The 17,935-nt window shown below is 41.8% G+C and overlaps 2 protein-coding genes across 2 annotated transcripts; both read left to right on the forward strand.

Annotated features, from left to right (window-relative positions):
* Positions 1-6,285: 6,285 nt before the first annotated feature.
* On the forward strand, positions 6,286-7,365 carry BP5553_08941 (uncharacterized protein; the record flags this gene model as incomplete). Its single annotated transcript, XM_032017564.1, has 5 exons — positions 6,286-6,318; positions 6,373-6,467; positions 6,638-6,752; positions 6,811-7,128; positions 7,228-7,365. 5 exons carry the CDS (start codon positions 6,286-6,288, stop codon positions 7,363-7,365), a joined length of 699 nt encoding a protein of 232 aa, XP_031866207.1.
* A 1,825-nt stretch (positions 7,366-9,190) lies between these two features.
* On the forward strand, positions 9,191-11,800 carry BP5553_08942 (uncharacterized protein; the record flags this gene model as incomplete). Its single annotated transcript, XM_032017565.1, has 3 exons — positions 9,191-9,352; positions 9,423-9,554; positions 9,605-11,800. The coding sequence occupies 3 exons, from the start codon at positions 9,191-9,193 to the stop codon at positions 11,798-11,800; spliced, it is 2,490 nt and encodes an 829-aa protein (XP_031866208.1).
* Positions 11,801-17,935: the final 6,135 nt, after the last annotated feature.

Here is a 17,935-nt window from a genome sequence, read left to right on the forward strand (position 1 = left end):
TAGAACGACAATCTGAAAGAACTACGCCAGAAAATGATTCGGAATCAACGAACGTTCATCCGGTATAGCTATAACTATACTGCTAAACGCGACTACCTTATAGCTAAAAACACCTACTTTTTAGCTATAAAGCAAGCAAAACGGAGCTACTAGAACGACTTTCTTGAAAAGGAGGATCCGAAGACAATTTTCAAGGCTATAGCTTATACTAGGGACCGACAGATCGATTTGATACCCCCTATCCAGGCTAGTACCGATCCGGAACACCTAGAGTCCTCATTTGCCGGCAAATGCAACGCTTTTCGCTCTACGCTCTTCCCACCCCTTCCGCAAACTCCAAAGCCAAGTTGGTTAAGTTATATTCCTTCGAATAAGTGGCTTTGGCCCAACTTAACTATACCGGAGCTTACTACCGCTTATACGACTAAGCTCAAAGGCAAAACACCTGGGCCAGATCTAATTACAGAAGTAATTATCCAATATACCTATAACGCTATACCGGAAGTCTTCTTTAGGCTCTTTTCAGCTCTAATTGACGTTGGATACCACCCTACTTGCTGGAAACAAGCTACTGGAGCTATTCTCAAAAAGCCAAGAAAGTCTAACTACGTTTTACCTAAAGCGTATAGAGTAATATCACTCTTCAATTACTTAGGCAAAGTCAGCGAACGGATTCTAGCTCAACGATTAGGCTACTTAGCTGAAACAACCTAACTGCTCTACCCTAGCTAAATAGGGGGCAGGCTCAAAAAATCGGCTATTGACGCAGCTTTGCTCTTCAATAATGAGGTCGAAATAAGCCTAAAGCAGAAGTAAAAAACGTCGGCTTTGCCATTAGACGTCAAAGGAGCCTTCGATTATGTGGCTAAGAACTAGCTATTGTCAATACTTAAAGACCTACGCCTGCCTACTAGCTTAGCTAGCTAGGTGTAGTTGTTCCTGAGTAATCGCCTATTACGTCTAGCTTTTGACGGCCAAATAGAGCAATTTGCTAGCCTCAATACTGGAATCCCCCAAGGCTCTCCGATATCCCCTATCTTGTTCCTTATTTATATAAGGAGTCTCTTCACTAGTATAGTTACAGCCCGCCTACTCTCCTATATCGACGATATAGCTCTTATAGTTACTACACCTAATTATACGAGTAATATCAAGATACTAGAGAGAGAGGCAGCTAGGCTATTTGATCAAGGGGCTAAAAATGCAATTCAATTTAATCTTGCAAAGACCGAACTAATCCACTTTGGGCTTAGCAAAGCCAAGCTACGCCTGCCGGATCAAACCCGAATTGAGCCGAAACATCTAGTTAGGTGGCTCGGTATTTGGTTTGATCGAAAACTCACTTACAAAGAGTACCTCAAAATCCGAATAGCTCAAGCTAAATCGGCATTCCTACGCCTAGCCTGTCTAGCTAATACTGAGCGCGGCTTATCACCAGCAGCTATACGCCAGCTATATATAGCCTGCGTAACGAGTATTGCCGATTATAGATCAATTATCTGGTGGCGTGGCCAAGCTAGCTTCAAAAAGCGACTCCAGGAGCTCCAAAACCTAGCTTTACGCAAGATATTAGGGGTATTCAAAACAGCCCCTATTATACCGATAGAAGTGGAGGCCAGCTTACCCCCTCCTGAAATCCGGCTTAATAGCTCAATCCGGCAATACGCTCTCCGGCTTACTAAGCTCTCTAAAAACCACCCAGTTAATATAGAAGCTAGTAAGAATACTGAACGAGCTAGTGCCGATTTGGCCAATAGATCAATAGCTAGGCAATACTTAGCTAATTCGGAACCCGACGATACTGAACCAACTTTAGCTATACAGCTAGACCGGATTACCAGCTCAATTGGCTGTATAGTTAGTTATAGCTACGAACGGATCCAGCACTTCCAATTCCCCCCCTGGGCCCGAAAAACACCCTATTCGGTCGAAATCAGTCAATTGCCCAAAGAGGAAGAAGCTGTAGCTCATAATACCCGAATATCGATCCCGAATACCCGAATTACTCACGTTTACTCTGGATGCTTCCTATATACCCGACGGTGTAGGTATCGGAGTCGGTATAGCTATACCTACTCAGTACAGTAGTATAGTTAATATTGGAGCCGAACAGTTAGTCTACAACGGAGAACTTGAAAGGGTTACGCAAGCTATTGAGTACGTTAGTTCAATAGCTATACCCCGGCAAAAATACCGGATCTACTCCGACAACCAAGCTGGACTACACTGCCTGAAAACACCTAGCGATAACCCCGGACAAGCTTGCCAAATCAGGGCTATTCAGGCTACCGAAGCGGCAATCCAAAAAGGGGCTAGTATCAAGCTAGCTTGGGTACCAGGGCATACCGATATCGAAGGAAACGAGCTTGCCGATCGCTTACCTAAGTATGAAAATCAAAGGAATTTGCAGGGCAGAGTGGTTAAGTTATGTAAATAACTATACGACAAACAAGCCCAATTCCAACCCACTTAGCTATACCTGCAAGTTTATCTGGAAAATAGGGGCCAGGCCTTCAATTCCACCTAATACGAAAAGGGAAATAGCTAGTGCCTTTTATCAGCTCAAGCTAGGCCACGGATACCTCAAATCGTACCTATTTAGGCTAGATCGCTCCAATAGCGATCTATGCCGGTACGGCAAGAGAGAGACCCCCGAACACCTACTCCTTAGCTGTTCGGAGCTCAAAGGGGCTAGATCGGCACTCAAATCGGAACTTAGGCGGGTTAGGCTCACCCTACCCCTGCTATTACATACAACGGTCGGAATAGCAGCGACGATTAGTTTCCTAAAAGAGACTAGGATCGTAACGAGGAGGTGGCACTTGGAGAGAGCGGAGGAGGATTAACTTAACTATACGGAGCTATAGTCAGGTGTTTCGGTCATTTTACTGTTTTTTCATTTGTACAGCGTTGATTTTACTAGAGCTTGGCCCTCACTGTCCCCAGACTATATTGATTCTCAATCTTGTATTTACAATAGTTTGTTAGGGCTCTAGCCCTAACCGTCCTACTATAGTCTTCGACTTACAAAGGACGTTAAAAGAAATAAACAAACAAACAAACAAACCAGGGCTAGGCCCTCACTGTCCCCATATCACATTGACTCTCACTATTGTATTTATTATTAGCTTGTTAGGGCTTTAGAGCCCTAACCCTCCTACTATAGTCTTCGACTTACAAAGGACGTTAAAAGGAATAATCAATCAATCAATCAATTATTAGTTGTAAAGTATTAATATTGTACCTTAGCTGGCAGCTTTGGCTAACCCCAATCACGGAGCCTCCTAGCCAACCACAGAGGTTCTTGATGTCTGTCCGGCAATTCGTGGGGTTTAGGGGTTGTCCACAATATGCGGTTTGCCCAGCGGCTTCAAAGCAGATAGACTATTGGCCAGTATCGTGCACAGCTTGTGGAATTCGCGATCTATCACTCTCCTCTACCAAGAGCAAATCCTCATCCCAGACATAAACTTGCCAGAACTCTCTCACTTTGGTGACACAGCACACGACTCAATACACTGCTATACTATCCCGGCGAGCTTACGAGAGTCTTGTTCAAGAGCATGCCGATGAATCTTCCTCCGGCCTCGCAGAACTGCGCCCAGACTGCGCATCGGGACAGCGGCAGCAATCACCGATGGGAGAACAGCGTGCAATACCGTTTCCAAATGCTAACAAAAGAGTCAGTGAGGCCCACCCGAGAACAATTCAGGTGTGCCAAGTAAGCTAGCAAATATATCCTGCGATGCTTGTCGCCGCCGAAAGATCAAGTGCAGCTGGGCCAGTCCTTGCAATCAGTGCGTAGGCTCGTTCCTCGGTACGGATGATATAACTTATGGATATGCGCTGATTCGGGAGGCTAACTATGGAAGACTGCACATATTCGAAGAGGAGCAAGCGTAGCAAGCGATCAAATTTTCGCTGGAATCGACTCTCTGGTAACGACAAACGGCTGGGAACATTAGAGTCTCGCCCCAAGCTAGCTTCCAGTTCTATTTCTACGGGTAAGGAAGAAACTCCACATCATGAGAAGACAACATCAAATCTAGAACATACATACGGAGGAGACGGGCGAAAATATTGCTGAAGTCCAGATTGCAAAGTACTCAAGTGCCTACCACTTAATCGAACAAGACAAACTCGAGTTTCAGGGCTACTCGGCAGATTGTACCTTCATCCAAGACTTCGGAGCAAACTCAGAGATTGGCATGGGGATGTAACATGCATGAGGTTACTTGTTCCAAACCAGGTTGCCGGCCTTTTCAAAGCCGATAACTATTCGGAAAGGGAACTCTTCTTGCCTCTGAAGCAAGATTCTCTGAAGCTTGTGGAAGCGGCATTTGATGCCCAGCTATTACTCTACTTCATACATCGTCCGGCTTTCGACTCTACATTTAACCTGATCTACTCACTTGAGTCTTCCGAGTATTCTTGGAGGGAAAAGAAATTCTTATCGCTGTTATTTGCGGTCTTCGCCTACGGGAGGCTCTTTGTTACGTCTGGACCGGACGAAGAAGGGTGCCAGGAGATGATCTCGGAAGCGTATGTGACTGCGAGACCGTGATCACTGTCGAAGTTCCTCGTCTTACTGATGGATACACATATCGGAGTATTATACAAGAAGTAGAGACCTTTTTGGATATTGCGAACTGCACAGACCCAGTCTCTCTTCAAGGAGTTGTATTTATCAATCTTTTCCTTCTGTCAACATCGAGGACGACTACGTGCTACACATATCTCAGCGTGTTATTATCAGCTGCCCTGCGGATGGGTTTGCATCGCTCACTTGAAGTCGGGAAACGAATATTCTGGACCCCGAGACTGCTTTCAATAATACTTCCGCCTGTATTAGCTTGCCGAAGCTATTGAGCGACGATAATATTGATATGCAGTTTCTAAGAGAAGATAATGATATTTACGTGCAAAGGGTAAATATATTGCAGTAGCCGGAGTCTGAGATTTGTTATATTGCTGGGGCAAACGCTTACAAACGACTCCACATGATTCAGGAAAAAGTTATTGAGCTTATCTATCTACAGAAGGGACTTAAGGGCCCGTTAACTTTCCCTGTGAAGTTAAAGACGATAAATCTAATTGAAAAGGATCTGCAAACGTAGTCTAGAGATATACTCCGCGGATTTACATTAGGGAAGCAAACTGAAGACCAGGGTCTCCAAAAGTTAGTCGCACTATTCAAGTTAGCTACAAGGACGGTTAACATATAAAGTTCACGCAGAGCTCAGTACTTGTTCGCCATAACATACGCTCATATACATCTTTGCCTCTATCAGCCGTTTCTGAATTACTTTATGGAGACGACTGGCCGGCGAAGTACTGTTGAGAATTGCATCTCATCTTCCGCCACTGCTTGTATTAGATCAAACCAAAACATGGTTGCATTATGTGAAGACATGTTCAATCACGGCTTACTCAAGAGAGTAGATTGGACATGTAACTTCTCTGGCATGATACTGGAAAAAGAGAATAATATGGAGTCAACACAGCGCTTGATGGCAGAATCTCCCTCCAACGCAATGCAGAATGTCAAAGTAGACGATAATATTGTTGTTGCCGCGCCTCTGAGGCAAGAAGGCTTCGTCCAAGAAGAAATAACTGGGAGATGGGGAGTGCAGGCTTTGGACAGCGGGCTAGCACACTTGGACAGGACATGGCTAGCGGGGATAGAACTAGGTGACAGGATAGGCGGGATGTATTTCAATGGAGAGACACTAGCCGATATGTTGGAGACAGTCGGACTAAATACCTTATTTTGACCTCTATCTTGACTAGTTTTGTGGGTATGCCGCGATACAGAGCTCTAAAGTTGAATAACATGATATCCTGCAATATAATATATATTGGCTATACTACTTTGAAGAAATTGTTGATGAATGATGCCTCTGGTAAATCTAGAAATGGAGATACCGAATATCTTCTCTATACCGTATGTATTTTCGAGCTTCTGGGATTATATCTCATGAAGTGTAGTCATGCTTATCTCAGCCGGCGATTCCGTTGCTTTGGCGCGCGTCTAATTGCCCGGCACGAGGGACTCTCTCTTGCAGTGGGCTAAACTTTAGCATCCAGAACGCGTACCTGCCCCGTTAATTCCGACTAAGTCACAAAATTATTTATATTTGAAGCTCTAGTACCTTAATATTCTGTTCAATTACTTACAGCAGATGACTTGTGGCCAGTATTTATACTAGAGAAGAAACTACGATTTCATTCCCAAGTTCAAGCACGTACATTGCAGTTCACCGAATCAGATATCCTCCATTGGACATGTCTTCTATAACGATGAAAGACGAGGACAGTGTAAGAGTCTATTATCAGTTTAATTATAGTATATAATTTACACCAGTATACTAGGCACCCGAAACAACAGTGCGGGAAGAATATCCAGTGACAGACCTAGACCAAGGGATTGTAGCTTGGGACAATCAGGACGACCCTCTAAACCTAAGGTTAGTATAGGCCACCTTATATTTATGAACTAGTAGTTAAATACCTTCATAATAATTATGTAGCTTCTCGGAAATGGTTTCTACTGTCTCTTGTTAGCGTTATAACTTTAATCAGTTTTGTTGGTGGCCTGATGAACTAGAGGACCTGACGCCTAACTCACCACGCGCAGTCCATTCGCATCTTCGGTGTTCGCCCCTGCTGTAGCTGATGCCAATAAGGATTTTCACAACACTTCAGAAATCTTGGGCTCATTAGGTGTTACTGCACATCTATTTGGATATTTTGTAAGTGACTATCATGCTGAGAGAGAAGGTGCGATTGTTGCTCACAGCTATCTTCTAGGCCGGGCCTCTATTCCTCTCGCCGATGAGTAAAATTTATAGACGTAGATTGATTCTCAACTACGCTACATCATTCTTCGTTATGTTCCAGATAGGCTGCGCCCTCGCTCGTAACCTATCCGCCCTCATCGTATTTAGACTTCTCACGGGCATCGGAGGGTCGGCTTGCTTGACAATCGGCGGTGGCGTCATATCAGATCTATTTGAGCCAGAGCAGCGCGGTCTTGCTATGTCCATCTTTTCCTTCGGCCCTCTGTTTGGACCTGTTCTTGGACCAATCTGCGGAGGGTTCATCGCGCACGGAGCTGGATGGAGATGGGTAAGTAACCCCAGTTACCTTATCCGTTCGCGCTGGGACGTCGGGTTTCATCAATTTGGATGGACGGTGCTATCTCTGCAAGTTACTAAAGACGTATAGGTGTTCTGGGTTTTGGTTATCGTGGGTGGCACCTTTACATGGCACCTTTACATGCCAAGTGATGATATTCAACCACGAGACCAACCCAGTGATTATCCTACAACGGAAAACAAAGACAGTGCGAAAGACGATGAATAGGTTGGATCTTCGAAGCTTCTACGATGGGAAAGCCTCAGGGGGAAAGGACAAGAAGGCTACTCTACTCCACGGGCTAGCGATGCCTATTCGCCTCCTGTTCAGATCGCCAATTTTCTTTCTTGTTACCATGTATATCGCTGCGGTGTATGGGTGTCTCTATTTGCTCTTCACAACTGTGACGGAAGTCTTTCAGAAGACCTACCTACCACTGGAGCCTACAAATCAGCGGACTATTATACGTTGGGCTTGGCCTTGGATTCCTGACTGGACAGGTCGCATTTGGAATGCTCAGCGATAGAATGGTTATCAGGCGAAAATTAAAAAAATAACCGCCTATTTGAGCCCGAAATGCGCCTTCCGCTCTGCATACCTTTTGCCTTCTTTGTGCCGGTTTCATTTTTCTGGTATGGCTGGTCAGTACAGGCTAAAACCCACTGGATTGTTCCAATCATTGGCTTGTACCCCTTTGCCTCTGGAATGATTGGCATATCTGGGACATTGCAGACCTACGTCATTAACTGTTATCCACGGTATGCAGCGTCAAGCATCGCAGCGATCACGATCAGTCGGTCCCGGTTTGGCGCGCTTCTGCCACTAGCTGGGCCTTCTATGTACAGGGCACTGGGATATGGTTGGGGAAACTCATTCATTGCTCGGCTTTGTGACAAAGCTCCGTAGCAGCTTGCCTTTAAACGCAAAATGAAAGAAGAGTAGCAAAGTCATCCGCATCTCGGTCAAGGGATGTAGGGATTGACCTCCTCGTCAGCCGGACCGGGAGCCTGCCAGATTTGCACCACTGATGCATGGTGAATCAACGCATCACCAACGCCAGTCGGAATCCGCCGTTCCAAGCATTTCGAAACAATATCGCGATGACTCGGACGAGCCAAGCACAGCCTAGTTTTATAGAGAGCAGCACCGGAATTGACTCAATTTGGCACCTAAATAACACTGCGCCCTCCGTAGACCGTACGTCATTCTGTAAACACACCGGTTTGCATTTCTCAATATAAAAGCTATGTTGCTACGGAGGATTGGTGACCTTCGTGTCAAAGGCGGACGGTCCCCGGCCCCTTGACCAACCCCGCCACCAGCACTCCGGAACAACCTACGGAGTAGGACCTACAGTAGATACGAGTGCCCTAGCTGATACCCGCCCAGCTGGGGAAACAAGCCACCAGCTCGCACGAAGTATAGGGGAGTTTAGGTCTACTCGTAAGCTGAAGGTCAGCCTTAGGGCCGAAATCCTAGCCTCTCCAGAGTCCAGGCTCTGCGCCCGTTGCGAGGTGAGGCTTTCTCAACTCTTGGGCCTTGCCTTAGCGGGTATCAAGACTTTTGAGATGAACCTACCAGCCTACGTAGTACGTTCCACCCCCCCGAGTCCCAAACGCCAATTTCCGCAACGCCAGTAGTACCACGTACTCGCACCACTCACTAATCATAATCATCGTACTGTAGTCGTCATTTTCATATCGCCTCCCAGTGCTCCCACCCCTGCGCGGTTTCAACCTGCCTTCTTCAAGCCCTCCTGTTACAGGTGCCCTGTCACTCATGTACCATTAAGACATCTCCTTTCTACTCGAGTCGCACCTAGTGGCACCAACCAATAACCTCCTCCGCCGCATGCGCAAAGCTTCACGACACTCAGTATTTCCTACGCCCCATCGCATCGCTCGCTATGTCTCTATTTCGCATCGATAATTGCCTGTGGACGCCTATCGAGGGCTAGCTGGCTCCTGGCGGTAGTTACGACTTGACCCGCGCCCCTTCGACTTCCTCTCGTTCCGCAAAGGCTCAAGGAAGAACGAACTCAAAATCCAGTCCAATGCCCTTAATCAATAATTTCAACCGCCATACGGAGTGGGTTTTTATTGCGACGACCACGACCTTTGCGCTCACAACCCTCTTCGTCGCAGGGAGGCTCATTAGCCGCTTCTTTATTCTTAGGCATGGAACCGCTGATGACTGGTGGATGATATTAGCTTGGGTGAGTGAGAAATCATGATGAGATACCGATTAGTAGAAGCAGCGAGAATACGGAGCTAATAAACTACTAGTTTCTTGCTTTCGGACTGTCTTTCTCCATCGATTATGGCACCTCGAAAGGATTGGGACGACACGATGCTCATATTCGGAAAACAGATGTACTTTCTTTACAAAGATCCGAATATGCCTTTACTATTCTCTATGTACGTATTATTACTATACTTTATAATATCAGCCCCTAACTCCTCTCTAGAATCCAGCTTTAATGGCGACCAAAACCTCTATCCTAGTCCTATATCTTCGCTTCTCGAAAGACAGTCAACGTGTACTCCGGATCGGATCATATATAACTCTAGGGGTAGTTAATGTAGCTGGAGTAGCGTTAACTTTTATGAACGCTTTGCAATGCAAACCTATTACTGCGGCATATACACCCTTGAAAGACGCGCGACAATGTATATCTGTCGTTACGTTATACTTGTGCTCAGTCCCTGTTAATGTTATTACGGATCTTGCTATTCTAGCTCTCCCAATACCTATCCTTACAAAGATGCGGCTACCACGGAGGCAGAAGATCATCCTTGTTTTGACCTTTATACTAGGTATCTTCGTTATAATCGTTGATGTCCTTAGGATATATTACCTTCAGGAAGCTATGTCCAATCAGTATAAGGGGACTAGGAAGGCGAATACGGGGGGGAATAGAAGGGGGAGTGGAAAAGGAAGTGGAAAGGGGAGTGGAAAGGGGAGTGCTGGGCTGGGCACCACGCCCAACTTTGCATGGCACGTTAGCACCGCACTTGTGTGGTCTGCTGTCGAGGTAAATGTTGGAATTATCTGCGGCTGCGTGCCTACATTAAAACCTCTCATCAAACGCATCGTACCATCAATGCTTACTTCCAAATATGGCAATAGCAAAATCGGTTCCAGGTCTTCTCAACGCTATACTTCCAAACCAAAATCGGGAATCCAACCGCCCTCTCGGGTGCAAATCCGGGGTCGTCAGGAAGACTTTTTAACTGTCCCCGAAACAATACCAGATATTGTACAGTCCCGGTCTCCTCCTGAACAGGAACCAGGAAATACAGTTCACTTTGGCTTTGTTGATACACAGGTACCTAAGAGTATGTTGACAACTAAGGGTATAGACTCGTTCAAATATTGCGCTATAGTTACAATTCTTTTCTTCCTTTGGGGGTTTTCTTATGGGCTATTAAATACCCTAAATAGAGAGATCTCTAAGATTGCTAGGTATAGTCCTAGCCAGACTCTCAGTCTTACTGCTGCATATTTTGGGGCTTACTTCTTTGGGGCAATGATAGTTGGGCAATGGACTCTTCGGCGTGGTGGCTTTAAGGCCACCTTTATTTGTGGGCTATGTATATATGGCACAGGGACGTTGATATTTTGGCCCTCGGCAGTTTTGACCTCCTTTCCTGGTTTCCTCATCTCAAATTTTGTCGTTGGCTTCGGTCTATCAGTACTCGAAACTGCCGCAAACCCATTCCTCGCACTCTGTGGACCAGTATATCACGCTGAGTTACGACTACTCCTCGCACAGGGCGTCCAGGTAGTCGCGACTATCCTTAGCCAGCTTCTAGCGGAAAAAGTTCTATTTATCAACAAGCGCCCCGGTTTAATAGATATACAGTGGACTTACCTGGCGATTACACTCTTTACTGTTATTCTTGCTCTATTCTTCTATAACACGCCCCTTCCCGAGGCTAACGACGTTGAGTTGCAAATACAAGCCGATAATCTCGGAATCTACCCTTTACAGACTATCTTCGGCACTCGTCTTCGTCTAATCTATACGACTCTTAGTCTCGCTGTCTTTACACAGTTCTGTTATGTCGCTGCTCAAGAAAGTATAGCTATTTGGTTTATGGGAATACTTAGTGAAAGATCTCCCGAGCCTAACTACTCCGTTCTTCTTGGATATACTATGTTCGCATTAGGTCGGCTCTTCTTTGCCCCTCTAAGCTTATTCGTTCCGACTTATATCCTGCTTTTTATCACTATTATCGGAGGTGTTATCTGCTCTAGCCTGACCATGGCTCTCGAGGTCTCCGCAAACCGAATCGCAGTTCCCGGCTTATTATTATTCTTCTTCGAAGGTCCAATCTGGCCTTTAATATTTGCAATTGGCCTGCGGGGTCTAGGGGGCAAGACTAAATTGGGCGCCGGCTGCCTTACAGCTGCTGCAAGCGGCGGTGGCGTATTTCCGTTTGTTTTATACGCTGTACAGCAGATTCAGCACAAGAGTATTCAATACAGCTACTGTGTTGTTATTGCATTATTTGTATTCAGCATGCTCTTCCCCCTCTACTTGACTTTTGTCACTAGAGCAAGGGCACAAGTCGACCTTCATAGAGACGTGTCTAGAACATGTACTCTTACGGGCAGCCGACTTCCGGAAAGAAGGGAAGCTGGGCGCATTAGGGAATAGGAAAGAAAAGTACGAAGTATGACTCCCCAACTGGGCTCGTGTATATAATTATCCGATAATATACTCAAAGTTTACAATATTTTAAATACAGCCTCAATAAAGCTTATACCAAACAAGTTATACTCTTAAGATCCCGCTAGAGGTCTTTAGAGAATTCACTGAACATAGCCGCCGCTAAAAAGTATCCTTCAATTATCTCCTCCCAGATCTCAAATCTGGAATCAGCGACCTGACAGCTCAAAACTAAGTCACGTGACGGCCCACGTGCCACCGGCCCCACCTGCCCTGCCCCTGGTTCCGATCGGTTAAGCAAAAACTTAACTATACGTCCAAATACTCCCAATTCCTCTAATTCGACGTTAAATAACAACTTAACTATACTGTCCTTTGCAAGTGTTGCAAACCAAGGCTCCGGAAGTCCAAAAATACCCCAAGAATAGACTTTGGTTAGCAGAAAGCTTAAACTTACTTCATCGCCCAAATTAGAACAACTTAGCCCAAATAAGTTTATCGTTATACAAACCCCTGGAACTGCTACTTCGTTCTCTCCCTTAGTAGCCCGAAATACTCTGAATAAAGCTTTTACAGATAAAAAGATTATTAGTAACTAGATTTCTGAAAAGGAATCTAGTTATTACAACTATATCTAACTATATAGCCGATTTCTTGATCGAAAAAATAGCTATTTGCGATTCTATTTCCCGACAAGTTTCTTTTTCTTTTTCTTCTTTTTCTTTCTCTTTTACTTTATCTAGTTTGTCGAAAAACTAAAACTTATAATAGTATTTCTGAATTACGTTTCTTGAGCAAATTATATTGAAATTCTAAACGATTCAACTTAGTTATAACTATAGTTAGAATTTCTCGGGTTATTTATATCTCGAAAATAAAACGTTCCTCAGTTTAATTAAAGACTTTTTATTTATTCTTAGAAGGGTTTATTATATTATAATTATAGCAAATATATTCGCTATATTCCTTTAACTATTCATTTAAAACTATATAGAACTAGTTATAACAAGTGTAGTTCGAATAACGAAGTATTTTGTTTCTATAAACTATAATTTAATTAACTAAATTATATTATTCTTTGAGTTTCTTGAATAGTCAGATAATATAATGAAAGAAGAAGAAAGTATATTTGACGTTCGATATTTTCGATATATCCTTTAAACTAAAGAACTACATTAAACTATATAGAGGATAATATTACGAACGTCAACTTTGTAGTTTGAAACTCGGGTAATATATAGTATTACTACAGAGAATTATGGAAATATAAGACGAAGTTATATAATAGCAGGAATTACAAGATAGTATATAATGTAGATCGGAAAGATCTTAGAGATAGAGTTGCGATTTACTAGATCGGGTTTCGACTTTTTATATCTACTCAGATCTAGAAGTATAAAGGTTCTATATAAAGTAATATAATTTCCTTACTAGATAAGAGCTTTGTACTCAACTTGATTATAACTTTGATTTACTAAAACTACTTCATTCTTGTGATTATTAAAAGTGATTAATCGACTTACTTTGTTACACAACAGAAACTTTACACAAACTGATTATTACCCCGACAAGTAGGCTACCAGCGGACTGTTACATCTAAAAGCTCAAATACTAGAACTAATTATAGAACTATATAATTAGTTCTAGTATTAAAGTTTTACAAATGAACTTAAACTGTAGCGCCGAAGCTACAGAAAGTGTTCTACAGCTAGCTGTAGAGACGAAAGTAGATATATTACTTGTTCAGGAGCCCTGCCAGGTAATACCCGTTCAGTTCTCCACTCTGGATTCACTCAAATTCTGCCGGAAACTCACTTACAGCTACGTACGCTAGCTTATATAGCTAGACGGTTCAGGCTCTCTTGCTGTATAGCTAATTCCTCACTAAACGACCTGGATCTGCTTATTTTGGATATTTCGGAAATAAACGCGACTATTCAACTTCTGAATATCTATAACGAGCGGGATTTAGGTGATTCGGACTTATATATAGTTAATCGGGCACTATAGTCTAGAGCTCTAGGCTCTAACACTGTACTAGCCAGTAACTTCAATATCTACCACTTCTAGTAGGATCCACTAATATTTATAACTTCTTTTAAAACTGAAGAACTAGTCAATTAGATCGAATTTAATAACTTAGAACTATTGAATACCCCTGGCACAGGTACTGTTTTCAGGCTTTATATAACTAGAGAAAATGTCTTAGACTTTACTCTAGTTAGCTTAAATTTAGCTAGTAAAATCTAGGACTAAATTATACTCCTAGATCTCGGATCAGATTACTATAGTATTAGCTTCACTATTGCTGGCAATACCCGACCGCTAGTCGATAATCTAAGTTTAACTACTACTTAATAACACCGACCTAGCCGATTAGGATATATTCTCAGAGAAGCTGAAATCCAGTATAGTTAACTATATAACTCTCAATTCACCTGAATTAACAACTATATAACTTAACTATATAGACTCTTTAGCTATCTTTGAAGAAGATGAGAATAATATAATTATTACTAAACTACTTAATAACATTTTTGAAGAGTTTACTAAAGTAGTTATAGATATAGTAGACCTAAATATCCCAAAAAGGAAAGTAGAAGCTAGAGCTAAGCTCTAGTAGAACGACAATCTGAAAGAACTACGCTAGAAAATAATTCGGAATTAACGAATATTTATTTATTATAACTATAACTATACTACTAAACGCGACTACTTTATAGCTAAAAAGTAGATAAAAACATCTACTTTTTAGCTATAAAGTAAATAAAATAGAGCTACTAGAACGACTTTCTTGAAAAAGAAGATCCGAAGACGATTTTCAAAGCTATAACTTATACTAAGGACCAACGAATCGAATTGATACTACCTATCTAAGCTAATACCGATCCGGAACACCTAGAGTCCTCATTTGCCGGCAAATGCAACGCTTTTCGCTCTACGCTCTTCCCACCCCCACCTCAAGCTCCAAAGCCAAGTTAGTTAAGTTATATTCCTTCGAATAAGTAGCTTTAGCCCAACCTAACTATACCGGAGCTTACTACCGCTTATACGACTAAGCTCAAGAGCAAAACACCTGGACCAGACCTAATTATACAAGTAATCATCTAACACGCATATAACACTATACCAGAAGTCTTCTTTAGGCTCTTTTCGGCTTTAATTGACGTTGGATACTACTTTACTTACTGGAAATAAACTATAGGAGCTATTCTCAAAAAGCCAGGAAAACCCAATTACACTCTACTTAAAGCATATAGGGTAATATCACTCCTCAACTGTCTAAGCAAAGTCAGCGAACGGATTCTAGCTCAACGATTAAGCTATTTAGCTGAAACGACCCAACTACTCCACCCAAGCCAAATATGGGGTAAGCTCAAAAAATCGGCTATTGACACAGCTTTACTCTTCAATAACAAAGTCGAAATAGACTTAAAACAGAAGCAAAAAACGTCAGCTTTACTATTAGACGTCAAAGGAGCTTTCGATCATGTGGCTAAGAACTAGCTATTGTCAATACTCAAAGACCTACACTTGCCTACTAGCTTAGCTAGCTGGGTATAGTCGTTCCTGAATAATCGCCTATTACACCTAGCTTTTAATAGCTAAATAGAGCAATTTACTAGCCTCAATACTAGAATCCTCTAAAGTTCTCCGATATCCTCTATCCTGTTCTTTATTTACATAAGAAGTCTCTTTACTAGTATAGTTACAACTCGCCTACTCTCTTATATCGACAATATAGTTCTAATAGTTACTATACCTAACTATACAAGTAATATCAAGATACTAGAAAGAGAAGTAGCTAGGCTATTTGATCAAAAAGCTAAAAGTACAATTTAATTTAATCTTGCAAAAACCGAACTAATCTACTTTAAGCTTAGCAAAGCTAAGCTACAGTTACTAGATCAAACCCGAATTGAGCCGAAATAGCTAGTTAAGTAGCTCGGCATTTAGTTTGATCGAAAACTCACTTACAAAGAATACTTCAAAATCCGAATAGCTCAAACTAAATCGGCATTCCTACACCTAGCCCGCTTAGCTAATACTGAGCGCAGCTTATCACCAGCAGCTATACGCCAGCTATATATAGCCTACGTAACAAGTATTGCCGATTACAGATCGATTATCTAGTAGTATAACTAAGCTAGCTTCAAAAAACGACTCTAGAAGCTCCAAAACCTAGCTTTACAGATATTAGGAGTATTCAAAACAGCTCCTATTATATTTATAGAAGTGGAAGCCAGCTTATCCCCCCCTGGAATCCGGCTCAATAGCTCAATCTAGCAATATACTCTCCGATTTACGAAATTCTCTAAAAACTACCCAGTTAATTTAGAAGCTAGTAAGAATATTGAACGAGCTAGTGCCGATTTAGCTAATAGATCAATAGCTAGACAATATTTAGCTAATTCGGAACTCGACAATGCTGAACCAACTTTAGCTATACAGCGACTCTTTAGCTTCCGCCCCTGAGATCGAAATTCTTTTCGTCTTTAGCTTAATTCGGAGGTGACCTAGAGTTGCTACACCCCCTGGAAATAATATACAGAGTCGGGTACTTGTATTAGGCTGTCCCGACTGCCTTGATACTGTAAGTTCCGATTCTGACTACTACTAGTTTAATTCAAACTCCGACTCCGATTTCGATTTCGAATTCGAATTTACCCAAGCTCCTAGTTACGACATTCCTACTTATATTACTAGTATAATAATACTCGAAGTTAGAGATTTGATTATCGAAGTTTATAGTTTTACTAAAACTTATACTAAATAGTCTAAACTTTTAGACTTCCTAGAAATCTTTAGAGAATTTACTGAATATAGTTATTTCTAAAAAGTGTCTAAAATCATCTCTTCCCATATCTCAAATCTAGAACCAGCTACTTAGCAACTCAAAACGAAGTTATATGACATCTTATATACGACTCTACGTACTACTGGCCCTACCTGCACCTCTGGCCTTACTAGCTCTACTAGCCCTGCTTCTGAATCCGATCAGTTAAGTAAAAACTTAACTATACGCCTAAATACTCCTAATTCTTCTAATTCGACGTTAAATAACAATTTAACTATATTGTCCTTTGTAAGTATTACAAATCAAAACTCCGGAGCTACGAATATACTCTAAGAATAGACTTTGGTTAGTAGAAAGTCTAAACTTACTTTATTACCTAAAATAGAATGATCTAGTCCGAATAGACTCATTGTTATATAAACTCCTGGAACTGTTACTTCGTTCTCCTTCTTAGTAGCCCGAAATACTTTGAATAAAGCCTTTACAGATAAAAAGATTATTAGTAACTAGATTTCTGAAAAAGAATCTAGTTATTACAACTACATCTAACTATATAGCTGATTTTTCTTCATCGAAAAAAGAGTTATTTAAGAGTATATAGTATTTAATTAAATATTATATAAAGATAAACTTTAGTTCAAAGTAGTTATTTATAAGATCTTAACTGCTGATTTCAATATTTCTGAGAATATAGTTCTAATTATTGATGAGATTAAAACGTTCAATACTAGCTTGAATTCAATTATAATATTTTATTAACTTATATCTAAGGAACGCTAGCAAAATCAGCTAGCTAGCTTAATAGCTCTGTCTTTTACTATAGAACAGGAAGCTAATAGAGTTATTCGAAATAAGTTCTATATAGCTGGGATAAGTATACAAGTTGAAAAACTCTATATTACTACCCCGACTATATAGTATACTCTACAGTTAACTAGCTGTAGAGACGAAAGTGGACATATTACTTATTCGGGAACTTTGGCTAGTTCCAGATAAGACTCGTTCAGTTCTCCATTCTGGATATATTCAAATTCTGCCGGAATCTCACTTACAGCCACGTACACTAGCTTATATAACTATAGGGTTTAAGCTTTCTTGCTATATAGCTAATTCCTCACTAAACTACCCGGATCTGCTTATTTTGGATATTTCGGAAGTAAACGTGACTATTCAACTCTTGAATATCTACAACGAGCAGGATTTAGGTAATTCGGACTTACATATAGTGAATCGGGTACTATACTTTAAAGCCCTAGGCTTTAATACTATAGTAGCTGGAAACTTCAACATCTACTACCCTTAGTAGGATCTACTAGTACTCACTA

The sequence above is a fragment of the Venustampulla echinocandica genome (assembly GCF_003357145.1).
Source record: "Venustampulla echinocandica strain BP 5553 chromosome Unknown scaffold_9, whole genome shotgun sequence".
In the NCBI taxonomy this organism is placed as follows: domain Eukaryota; kingdom Fungi; phylum Ascomycota; class Leotiomycetes; order Helotiales; family Pleuroascaceae; genus Venustampulla; species Venustampulla echinocandica.